Source organism: Diadema antillarum, unplaced genomic scaffold (genome assembly GCF_040938485.1).
Source record: "Diadema antillarum isolate AM-2024a unplaced genomic scaffold, OU_Dant_1.0 scf00000085, whole genome shotgun sequence".
Taxonomy (NCBI): domain Eukaryota; kingdom Metazoa; phylum Echinodermata; class Echinoidea; order Diadematoida; family Diadematidae; genus Diadema; species Diadema antillarum.
In genome coordinates this window covers 1,212,139-1,225,220 of record NW_027270974.1, presented here as the reverse complement: position 1 = coordinate 1,225,220, position 13,082 = coordinate 1,212,139, and the positions used below count along the sequence as shown (strand labels likewise).

Genomic DNA, 13,082 nt, shown 5'->3' with positions numbered 1-13,082 from the left:
ATTAAACTATACCCGATCCATTTATACATGCATCAAAATACGCGTTTAAGTCTCGTAGACGCGCTCTCTCTCGCTCTGATAATGACCAATGTTGTATTGACTGCGTTCTTCCGACCGCATTGCCCCCCCCCCCCCTCCCTCCTTATGATTAAGCATGCACGTGTAATGAAGTTGCATAACCTTTGATTAATAATGTTAACTTCTTTTTAAAGTCGTGAAATAAGGGTAGACACATGTCGACTAAAATATAAAGTGATCGTAATATCGGTCATATATTTTACGCATTGTCGACCGTAGCAGGGTGTGCAAACCGCAGCGCGAGCGCGTATAAGTGCACTGGTGCAATAACCGAATTCTGGTAATTGAGTTGGCTGCGTGTGGTTTGCACTGCAGCCAAGCGCGATATCACAATCCCCGCCCCTTCGATACCGCAAACGACGGAGCCGGTGCGCTGTTTTATCACCCGTACCGAGGCACGCGTAATGTGAATAACTGGAACGGGTTGTCCGTTTTTTTCGCGAGCCACCGACGCACTTGTGATGGTTACCACGTCTCAATGGATCGTATCTCCTCCTCCTTTCTCACACTGTCATCGTAGGACACCTTAAACACAGGATCTGAATCCGCGCGTGACGGGAAGGGATTGCTTCAGTCGTGTTTTATGGGGGGACAAAACACAGGCTCGCTACCACCATCAGCGTGGTACCAATGCACCTGTTATACTGTCACTACCACAGCGGGAACATTTATTCGCTGAGCCATCGAACGCGACAGACGACGGTAATCAACGGGCGGACTCGCACTCACGTGTATTTCTAGCTGTTATCATGACAAGGATCTGCCTAGATCTCTACGGCAATAATGAGCTTTATTCGTACCACAAACCCGACTCGCTTGTTTTTATCAAATGAATCGGAATTTAACATTTGAGTGAGCAACGTCGCAGTTGGTCCGTCAAGCAAAGGAACTCAATTTGCATGACTTTCCACCAACCAGATTTTTATCTTCAGAAGATACGAAACAAGTAACTTGCTTTCCGCGTACATACAGTAATTCTCTGGTGTTGTTTTCCCATAGGCCCTATCTGACGCTACAAACAAGTTGCCATATCTTCGAATTTTATGGTCTACCTACATTTTCTGTAGAAGTTAATGATAATCTCTTTACTCTTTCGAAAATTTACTGAAATTTGTTTCCATTATTGACGTAAGCATCATGGGGAGAATGAAAACGTTGTCCACTCGGAAGCTGTCCACTCTGCTAACGGTTGTAGCTGCCTGCCTGAGCGGCTCCAGCGGTTTGGCCACGTCCTCGTATGCCTCACAGACCCACCCGAACATGTCGGCTTTGAAATCAGACGACGGGGTGACGGATCTTTATTTCGGCGGGATATTTCCCATGAGGGGCACAACATGGAATGGAGGACAAGGCTGCCTTCCAGCAACCATGCTGGGCCTCGAGGACGTGAATAACAGGACCGATATCTTGCCGGGATATCGCCTTAACATGCTCTGGAATGACAGCATGGTAAGTGCACACTATAGACTACTAGTCGTACTACAGCCTCTGTCTGTGTGTGTTTGTATGTGTGTGTGTGTTTGTGTGTGTGTGTGTTTGTGTGTTTGTGTGTGTGTGTGTGTGTTGTTTTTTTTTTAATATAGAAAGAATGGAAAAATGTGTGAAGTTATATGATGTCAAGCCCAAGTTAAAGCCAGCCAACACTCTCTTACTTAGGAAGAGCATATGGAAGAAAAGAGTATTATTCATTATTATAAAGACTCAATAATAAGTATTAGACTTCAATGTCAATGACAATGTTTTTTTTCACTACGCAAGTGATATAATGTCCCTATTATCAATTTAGGTGGTTTTTTTTCTCTCTCTCTCTGTCTTTGCTAAAAGCTGATTTGCCATTGAGCATGGTCTCAGGACAATTGATGTGTCCTAAATCTTGATTTGAAAAACATAGTTTCCAACACGGACAATGTGTTAGTAAGAATTGCGTGTAATACCAGGGCCCTTTGCACCCAAATATAATGAAGGAAGAGGATATACTGGTAGATCCAATGGCTTAGTGCCTTATTTGGTTGTGCTTTTTTTCTTCTTAATTTAGCAGTGGCAATTGATGGCATGAAAATGATTTATTAACATTTTCTCCCTTATACTAGTCGTAGGCTTTTAGTGTATAGTTGGTATTATCAGAAAAAGACTGCTGAGAGAAGATTATTAAAATGTTTCTCACATAATGTTTCTCTCAAAGTTCAATATGAATACATGAATATCATGTTATGTAATTGCACCTTTTTTATGGTAGCACCTACCATGGAAGTAAACAAAACCCTTAACTCTGAGTGGCATGTGTAGATTGTCACCCCAATAGCTATACAATATTAATGTAAATGGAGCTCTCTCAGAGATTCATGAACAATTTTGTGATAATGTGTAGAATCATTATCTTACACAAACTTTTGTAAATTTAGTTATTGTTTATATCAGGTATATGAGAATCAGCCAGCAATTATAGTGTAGATAGATCCTATAGGTGATCTGAACAGACCATACCTGATGCAGTGCAGGAAACATATTCTAATCTCCTTGACCATTCTGTTCTTACCATCTGTGCTACAGTATGAGTGATGTCTGATTTGCATAATACAATTTCTGACATTTTGAGGCAGACAGGACATATAACCCACATCAACAGCAATCCCTCTCACAGAAAAGAGATGGACATAGAGCCGTGGGTATACATGCAAGATAAGCCTGAGCTCCTTTTTCACCCAACTCTGTCCCACCCTCCCATTTTTTCCTCTACCGATGGATGTCCTTGTCGGTAGAGCTAGTTTCAAAATAGCCAGGGAACCGGAGACATTTGGCAGGGAGTGACAGAGAAACTTGTGACTGTCACTGGCATCGTGTCTCTGAATGTAAACTGTATTCCAAGAACGTGCCACAAGACTCGCCCACAGACACATCGACTCGAACATAATTATGTCCTGCGTTCGTGTGCCGGCATGTGTAGACAATTGCGCTAATCCCGTCCGGAGCACCACGCATTTGTCACAGTCTTGTCACCGGAGTTCTGCCTCGCTCAAATTCATGTCTTCTACTGAACAGTTCTAATGCTGAACAAGTCTCCCCTGAGAAAGAAATCGATAGAACTGCCAAAAATTCCAGTGTTACTGCTAAAAAGAGGAAATGAAAAAGAGGAAATGACAAGCTGTGCTCATATGAAATATTTTCTTTCACTTTTGATTTATTGTCTTGCTTTATTTGAGTTATAAAGTTTTGTTGTGTTTGTTTCTGAAGAAAATTTAGATATCAATGTTTTAATTTCTTTGCATGATAAACTGGATTTCATTGAGAAGGTGGATCTATTCATTTGAAAGTTCTGAGCAAAGTTCGTTTACACTAATGCTAAGGATCAACTTACAAGCCATTCCAGTAAGAACAAGATTTTTAGAATCATTTCCATATTGGCATTGAATTTTGTTTCTTTAAATGAGAGAGATATAATCCCATTAATCAACAAAGGCATCTGTTGTGTACCGTAAGAATGGCCTTTTAAGACAAGGGCCCTCTGAGAGTTATATGGAGTTTATACTTAGAGCTAGATTATGATCAGGAAAAGATATCTAACATGGAACCTAACAGTTCAATATGAATAAACGGTTAAGAGCAATAAAAAACGATGAATGTATACAAAATATAGCGGTATAATATAAAGACTTGAAATCTGATATAAGGACTTGAATGGTGTTATATTCTGTAATATGGGTCTCTTTTGTAAAAATCAAAATTTTCATTGAATTTGTGAGTGTCTTTTTTTTTTGAAGGAAACTCATCCTAATCGTGCTAAAATTTCAATCCATTTGCTTACTGCTGGTCTGATGTATATCGAAGCTGTTTTTACATTGACCACGTGCAGCATGACTTGCGGATTTAAACTTAATAGGAGTTATTAGATTTGAAGGAAATATTGGCAATTATTCTATGATGATTGCCCCGATATTTCAGACCTACATGTACTTAATGACTTGAAACCATCAATTTGTGCAATTTACCTCAGCGTGTGAGAGGTTTAGTCTAGGCGCTTTGCTCCGGTGACCCTATGTCTTCCCTCAAGCAGACAGAGCTCTTCCATTTTCTCTGCCAGGCCATTCAATATTCCTCCCGACGACACTGACGACATCTCGGAGAGACTGCTCACATCAACAACCACCTGACATGATTTAGGGCCTACTGTTTGCGTAGTATATACATCAACAGAGCCTGATAGGGAGCTTGGGTTTTTTGGCGTCCAGAATCTCAACCTCCCCCCACCACGTCGGTCACCATATAGACTCCGATGCACTTCTGAAAATGGAACTGACCCCACCGCAATAAATTGCTTTTATTTCTGCATGATGGCATACTCACGGGTGACCTGGTAACATTGCCACTCATATGTACGGTTGGGATAGGATCAGGGTAGGATGGGGGGGGGGGGGTGGGGAGAGGCAGTCCATACACTGGCTTTATACGGAAAGTAACAGATAAGGGTAAAAACCTGAAACGTTATGATGTGGACTACGATCAGATATATAGCCTGCGGCTTGCCCTTCACCATAGGTTACGTCTCATAAATGTGGTTTGTTGTGATCAAAAGTTCTTTAACCCATCAGCCATCTCAAAGCATAGGACAGGGTAGTTGTGGATGCCAGCTAATGGAATGTGTGCCTCACAGTTGTAGCAATGAATGGCTCAGCAAGAGATGTTGAGAAGTTGAAGGAGAACTCCAGATGATTTTCATACTTTTGCATTTGAACATTTATAACTTGGTTTTATTGGGTACAGAGTTAAGAGAATTAAGATTTTATAGTGATTGGGATAAGGAATAAGAATAATTTAAAAATTTGTTATAAATCACAGCGAAAAAGCATGATGACATATCAGGTTCATATAAGAATGCAGGATTAGGTACTCATGGAAGCAGAACAAAAGAAGAAAGCATGCATGAATTCTACACAGGTGAGGTTGTTAAGCATGTTGTATTGTAGTGGAATGATCATGGACCTACTACAGATGGATTAGTAATGAAGGTCTTTCTTTGATCCCATCATCACCACCGCCACCTGATTATGTGCATCTTAATTAGTATATTCAGGTGCTTGGATAATGACGATTGTGACATCGTGCATCAACACTGACAAAAGAACCATTTCCCTCATTGCGGCCTTATTTTGCTGAGGTGCCTTTTCAGACTCAACTGCCTTTGAATAAACACCGATGAAAGGGAGCAGCAAATCTGAAAGCATGACAGTTTTCCTATCACAAAATTGAAAATTACTGAAGTGGACACTTGTGGACAAGCATGTAACATGACTTAATGATAAGACATATATGTCATCTACGGTTAATGTCCATGTTAACTCTGGAACAATGTGCAAAAAATAAGAAAAATTAGATTACAAATCACAACCAACCTGCCGTTGCTTTCTCTTGTAGAGTATGCGCATTTCGCAAATGAAATTACTTGAGAGATAATTTCCCAATGTACACTACAACTGCCATGCATTTTTCTTGATTTAAGAGAGTAATTAGGTTTTGCACATGTAGTTTTTAGATTTCTCAAAGCTCTGTCTTGTTTTTATCCTGGCTGGCTGTCGGCGGTAATGATAAGATCAAAGCAGGAAAGCATGTTTGAAATGCTTTTGTGCCACTTTTGACAGAAACAGGTGCATCAATTAATTAACAAGCAATGAATGTCCGTGTGTAGTACGTCCATGGAATGACATCGTGCACTATTTGCCTTGAATATGTGAGTCTCCTATGTCATCATCCGTGTTCAGTGTAATTTGCTTTGGGTTTTTCAGAGTATTTGTTTATTTGCTCATGGACCACAATAAATTCCACAAATCTATACATGTCGCTTGACTTATGTACTACATGATGTGAAATTATAAAAATCATCTGGGATTTCCCCTATGAGTGATTCACTTAAAGGCACAATACCATTTGCAGATGAAACAAATACCCGGCTGTAGTGCTTCAAAACAGATCTAAAATGTGAGTTAGGGATAGAAACAAGCAATGCAAAAGTTTGAATCAGTATAATAAATGTGAAGTAACTATTGTTAAATATACAAAATGTTATCAGTAGTTATAATAGAAATGTTTTAAGACTAAACTGGTTACAGTTATGGCTTATTGAGAAAAATACTGATATCTCTTCATATTTTAGGCTTTATATTGCAAAATTTTTACATGATAGGATATTTTGTGATACAACTGACCTACACATATGTGTCAAATGTGATATCTCAAACATTTTTCAAATCACTGCTCCCAATGGTAAACTGTACCTTTAAAGGCATGACTCGCCTCTCGCCCATTTAGGACAAAAGCTGAGAGTTTATTTGAATAGGCCGATGTCTACAATATTAAGGCATGGACTGCTGTCGAAATTCATTAACATACTTTAACACATGTGTCCTGGTTTTGGCTAAAATGATGGATAAATTAATACCAAGTCTGTAATATTCATTTCTAGTATGTTATGAACTACTTTCGAAGTAAAACATCTAATAGGTACTCATGGCATGTGAGGGTTAATAATTATGAAAGCCAAATTATCCTATAGTTGTTGATTTTATTTACCTTGATGTTGTAGATGTCGTGTGTCTCATGCAAGAAAGCAGCATTGAAAATATTGACGCTTAAATATTGGTGTTAAACTCAAGGGTAATGAGCTACGCACTGCTATAGCATATTTGATTGTCATTGTGACAATAGTGCCAGAAGAAGATCAATGTAGACTTTGATCTACTTGAAAACAATTTAGGGCCACTGTCTATCACAATAGAATCTCGAATATGACAAAATTATGACTTGTATTGCTTTGATCTCAGACTCGTATGTAGCATCATATAAAGCATGTGCTATGGAAGGGGGTGCTAGGGTTAGGGTTGAACAAAAACCTAAAACAAAACAAACTCTTCTTCTTAAAAGACATCAGATATTTGACATTGCCAATAGCAGTGCCCCTTGAGCTGTTCAGCACCACCCTGACTCTTTAAAAACATTCCATGGCCCATGTAAAGTTTTATAGGGCCTATGGTGTTTGAACAAAAAGGAACAAAACTGGATTTGTGACTGTGGGTGCATTTATCAACTCTTTTTCTTGGCAGAAACAGGTTTTCCAAACAGCTTTCAAGGAATTTTTACGAGTTGATAAATGCAAAGCTGTTTTGAAAGCCCTTTCGGAAAGCCTTTTCGAAAGCCGCAAATTTGTGGCTTTCCAAATAGGTTTCCTAAACAGGTTTTCAGAAACCTGTTTGTAAAAGCCTTTTGAAGTTGATAAATGCAAAGCTGTTTTGAGATGGCTTTGTAGTATTGTACTGGAGTTACGAACAATGCACGCCTTATAAGACCTCTTCTCCTTAGGTCGAATTGTGCATTGCAGCTGTGCAGTGGCAGGCCAGTTATCGTGTTCGCGAAGAGTTGATAAACGCAACTCTTTTGGAAGCCGTTACTAAAGGGCTTTGGAAAGGGCTTTGGAAAGCCGTTTCAAACAGAGGAAAGTTGATAAATGCAGCCTGTGACATGACTATACCCTTTGTCTATCAATGGTTTCATTAAACATTAAAATTTTTCTTTTTGCCCCATGTTACATTTAGGAGCACATGTGCTGTAAGTTGATAATTTACTTACAACTATGGGCACAATATAAAACAGTCATACTGGCGCTACCAATACCTGAAAGATAAAAGGGAAGAATGATATGTCTTATCTGATAAGGAAGGTAAGCAACTTTGAGTGCACAAAATTGCAAAAAAAGAAATATATATATATATATATAAAGTGTATGCATGTATGCAGCATTCAAGCTGCAGACTTGTCCATTGAGGACAGAAGATGTTACAAATTGCTGTATTAAACATGTTGTCCATGTAGCCATACTGTAAAACCCAAAATTTTCATGTGCACAAATTTTGTGAGGAGCCAAGATTCACATAAGTGAAATGCACACAAAATTGTTTGTCTTCACAATGCATTGAATGCTAGTGGTGATTTGCGAAAGTTTCATGCCACACAAAAGTCCGTCTGTTCTAATGTGCGAAAGTTTCATGCCGCAAATATCTCTGGTTTTGCAGTAATTCATAGGATCAGCAATCTATGAAGTGAGTAACTGTTTTATCACCGAATGTATCCCAAATGCTCCTAAACTTGTTTGCAAATTCATCCCCCCATCTCTTGATCCAGCCATTGTAAATCATTCCACAATTTTATGAGGCTTAGTTCTGGTTTTGTGATATGGAGATGATAAGAAAGGTTTGAGTAACATGCATTGACTGAGATGAATTTACTTAAGGAAGGATTTTGCTAAAACACTCCCTTCAAAAACAACACTCTTCATGGCATGCAACTGAAATGCATGCTTTGTTTCTCTTTAGCATTCGAGCCTCATGTGGAATATGACTGTTTATGGACATGCACATTGCATCCACTGCTCTGGTTTTCCAGAGAAGTCCCACTGTGAACTCCGTCTTGGCATGGGAGAGTCAATGTTTACAAAGTTGCTGCTCATCAGGGTTTCTGTTTATAGATGCAAATGGAGATTTGATGATTTACAGTCTGGGGAAATATTCTGCAGCAGTCCAGGCATCCCATGTGTTCAGTCATGGTATAGTGGTGTGGATTAAGGAGAGGATAAGGTAGAAGGATGACAAGAGAGTTGCAGAGCCGCTTGGAAAGAATGGACAGGATATTGGAGAAAGGCAAGTAGAAAATGGGAGAACAGGATGGGATTGGAGGAGGAATTTAAAGGAGAAGATGAGGTTTAGGAAGCAGGGAGAGAAAAAGAATATGTAAAAAGAGAAATGACATATTAAGAAAGAGAAAGAAATGTCATGACTAAAAGAAGAGTGTGATTGTAGAAGAGGAAGGGGAATAGGATTGGATGGGAGAGTGGAATAGCGAAGGTGATCAGAGTTGTGCGGCAAGGCAGAGGAAGAAGAGGAGGAAATGGGGAAACAGGACAAGAATTGGTGGAGCAGATGAGTGCCCAAGGATACTGTGAGGGAGGGATGGATAATGAGCATGTAGTAATGGATATACCTCTCCAAAAAATCCAGTTAGAGTCCGAGAATCGCATAAACAGGTCAGATCTATCACATGGCTGTGTGGTTTTTTGGTGGGCACACGGGCCGGGCCGGACACCCAGTGGATAAATCTTTTTATAGGCCTCTTTGTCGGCTCACTTGAAGTGTGATTGCGAGAGGGGATTGATGACACCTAATCAGATTTTGGCATGCGAGATTAAGCTCTCACCCATTTTCCATCTCCATCAAAAGAATGATAGGGAAAAGGACAGGGAGAAAAGGAGACACAAATAAAGTAGGAAAGACATAAAGAAAGACATTCAGGAAGAGAAAGAGAATGTAAAGAGACCCAGATAAAGTAGGGAAGACATAAAGAAAGATATTTAGGAAGAGAAAGAGGATGTAAAGAGATGGAGAAGGAGAGGAAAAGACAAATGTAGAAGAGGATGTTGCCTCATGACCCCTCAAACCTCATGAATTATGTATAAGGAGGGCTGGGTAAGGGCACGGAGGTGTGAACAGCGCTGAACTCCTTGTGGAGAAAATTGATTCCCCAAGTTCTTCCCCTCGGGTAGTTTGTAGCCAAGATTTCAGTGGGCAGTGACACCTTTCTTCAGGATGTCGTCCTCTCGATCTGTCCGTCGAGAAAGAGACGACGGCCAGTCACCTGCAGATACGCCGGATATCGGTTGATGTATTCCAGACAAGCAGACAACAGCCTCTATCCACCATCACGTTTACCTTTCCTGACACTTTGTTATCGACGTGGTACGTTCTCACCCCCTCTGTGGTAGAATCTGATAGGAGAGCGATATGATATGTAACGCTACATCCGTGCGACTCGCGTGCCATCAACCATCTCCTCTAATGCATCTTACATGATTACTTGGAAGTACTGTCACTTTGTACAGACTGTCTGAGAGATGGAGGCATCACTCAAATCCTATGGCATTTCTGTTCCTCCTAGCATTTCTTGTTCAATGACAAAAGAAAAATGTGGTGAATGTAAAAAAAAAAATAGAGTAGAAAGACATCAGTCTAAATTTACCAACATTTTACTCACCAGTTTCATATCATGTTCGCAGTACAGCGAGAACACATAGTTAACATATTCTGCCGTTTTTTTTCTTTCAGTGAAGGGAAATATGACTGATGTTTAGGAAGAGGGATATGACTTATCTATTATCAGAGCAAAGCTAAATAAAGAAGGAATTATATGTGTACTTGTATGAATGTCAGCAACAGCCACAAAAAAAAGAACTTTCATCTCTCATCATCTTCAAAAAAAAATCTGAAAACTCACTTGTTTCATTAACCCATTGAGGACGGACTGATTTTGATATAACATGCATTTCCCATAGACACCTGCCTGAGTATACACGGGACTCGTCCTCAACGGTTTAATGTTAATAATCCAATGGTACAGTGCATTTGAACATGAACATTTATGGAAAATGTGCTGTATAAATATGTTTTTGATTATTATTGTTTTTATAAATTATTATTATTATTATTACTATTGTTATTATCATTATTGTTATTTTTATCATTCTCATTATTATTATTATTATCATTATTATTATTATCATCATCATTATTATTATTATTATTATTACTATTATGTGTCATACAGGTACAGTCATCCTACTATCTATGTATAGTTTTTTTAATGTCAAAAAATCTCCTTTCTGGTGTTAAAATTAAAATCAAGAATTATCAATTTCATGTCTGCTGTAAAATCTCTTTTTTTAAAATGCATGTTCATAAGAAAAGAATGATACCGGTCATTCTTGTTGGTACTTGTAGACATCTACCTCTGAGAAGTAAGGATATTGGTGCACTGGTATGTACCTTTAAGATAAATATTGAATATTGATGTATTGAGGAATTGTACATAAATACAATGAAATACAGAGCTACTGTGGGAAGCATAATTGGCATAGAATGAAGTGGATTTCATATTTCAGAAACACAGACAAAAGGATAATGATAGAGACTTGGCTGGAAAAATCAAAATTTATGTGTATAGTTTGCGGTAATTGTCACATATTGTTCCTACATATTCCTGATACATTGGAGACAAGAATCACTGAAACATGAAATAGTGTTATCATGTATATTATGAAATACATTTTTCTCTCTCACTTTCAAGTGAGGTAGATAGAGATAAAGAGATAGAAAGCGTGAGAGAAAGAGAGAGACAAAGATGGAGGGAAAGAGAGAGAGATAGAGAGATATGATCCTTTGCAACATATACATGTATCTTGTTGCAAAATATCCACTGTACCTATATCTCTTTGAAATATTTCCCCTGCAATTCCTGTACCATGAGGATGGTTTCAGATCGGTTTAATGCATACACCTGAAGGTCCATGACCTGGAATGCAATTTGATGACTGAATTTTGTCGGTAGCATAAAGAAATAAAAACTCAATTATACCCACGGCAGGGACCCCATGTTAAAAAAAAGAAGCCGAACAAACATTCATATGTGGGGAAATTATGGTCTAAAGTTTGAATGAATTAGAATCAATGCTTGCCGATCCCACGTCCTGTTTATGGAAATTGCATAATTACTGCTGTTCGATATAAGAAAGTACATATGTGTGTCCAAGGATTACCTGGATATTGAGCCTACCCAATCTAGACCTGTCATGATAAGATTTAGTTCCCAGAAATAAACTGCAGCCACAACAACAGGCATATCCATGATTTACGTAGTAAAAGGAAAATCCATGGAATATATAAAATGAATCAAAACTGTTGGTGACAAATACAAACGATATTAATTTTGACTAAATTACAATGATGTATATAAAAAAGAAGGCAGAGTTTTGAGAGATGGAAAGAAAGACCATTTAGGAAATGGAAATAGTATTGTTCTGGTTTGTTTTTGTTTTGTTTTTTTGTGGGGGGGGGGGGCAAAACTAAATGGATGAAAATGAAAGTATGCAGTTCACATTATCTTTCAGTGAAGGTGGATATTAGTAAACATATGAACAGAAATGACAGAATATACAGAAATGGAATTTTGGTTAGCCTGTAATCTAGCAAAATTGCGGAAAAATTGGAGCAGATATGAGAGGAATGTGCAGAAATGTTTCTGTGTTTTTGGTGAAATTGTAATCCAACGTGAGACCAGTATAAATCAAAGTTGATTCGCAGTTGGCCATTGATGTAGAGATAGCATTGTTATATCAACAGTTTGTATCACAAATGGTCTCTGCACAAGCTTAACAATAGATGACAAAAGACACTATTGATCAAGACAAATCAGATTGCAACTGATTGACACGATTATGTACGCCCATGATTTTTTATCATGGCTACTACTAAAACACTGATCAATTCAGTGCTCATTTACGTCGATGCAGGGCAATTTGTCAATCAGTTGCAATGAAAGCATCTCGACGGAAGAATTTCATGAATTTGAAAATCAGATATTGTTTGACATGATGTCGTACCATCATTATGATATGAACATCAGAAACATCTACATGTAGGGTCCACAGAGAGAGGTCTCCCATTAAAACTAAAGAATAATTAGCCTTCAGGAAATACATTATCATTACTAGTGTTACTAAACTGAAAAAAATGCGTAATATGTGTAATCATGATGCATGATGTAAATGCTGGTACATCCATATATCTATATCTCAATCCATCCACTTCATAATATCTGTGTGTGATGTAAAAGCATTTTCAGATATTGCTTATATTCATTATTCATGATTGTTCATTGTTACGTGCTTGTGTCAATCTGACTTTTGATGTGGAAGCAGTAATTTTTTTTAAAATTATTGTGATGTCTTCCTAAGTTTGCCAGGAGAACTTGTGGGCCATCAGGCCTACATTAAGCAGCAATATCTTCTACAGTTGTCACAGAGGAATGCTGTTTGAGTTGAGTTGAGCTGAACAAGATGATACTGCTTGCTCTGATCAACAGATTATGATTCTTTTCATGGTATGGAACCTGTCTTGGCACAATCACTGGCATTA

General features: G+C 38.4%; 1 protein-coding gene across 1 annotated transcript in view; it reads left to right on the top strand.

The window, feature by feature from the left end:
• Positions 1-473: 473 nt before the first annotated feature.
• The window catches only part of LOC139717918 (gamma-aminobutyric acid type B receptor subunit 1-like), a 307,083-nt gene continuing 294,474 nt past the window's right edge, over positions 474-13,082 (top strand). The window contains exon 1 of the mRNA XM_071629404.1: positions 474-1,527. Coding sequence (XP_071485505.1) covers positions 1,216-1,527 — 312 coding nt within the window. The 5' untranslated portion in view covers positions 474-1,215. The remainder of the gene's footprint in view (positions 1,528-13,082) is intronic.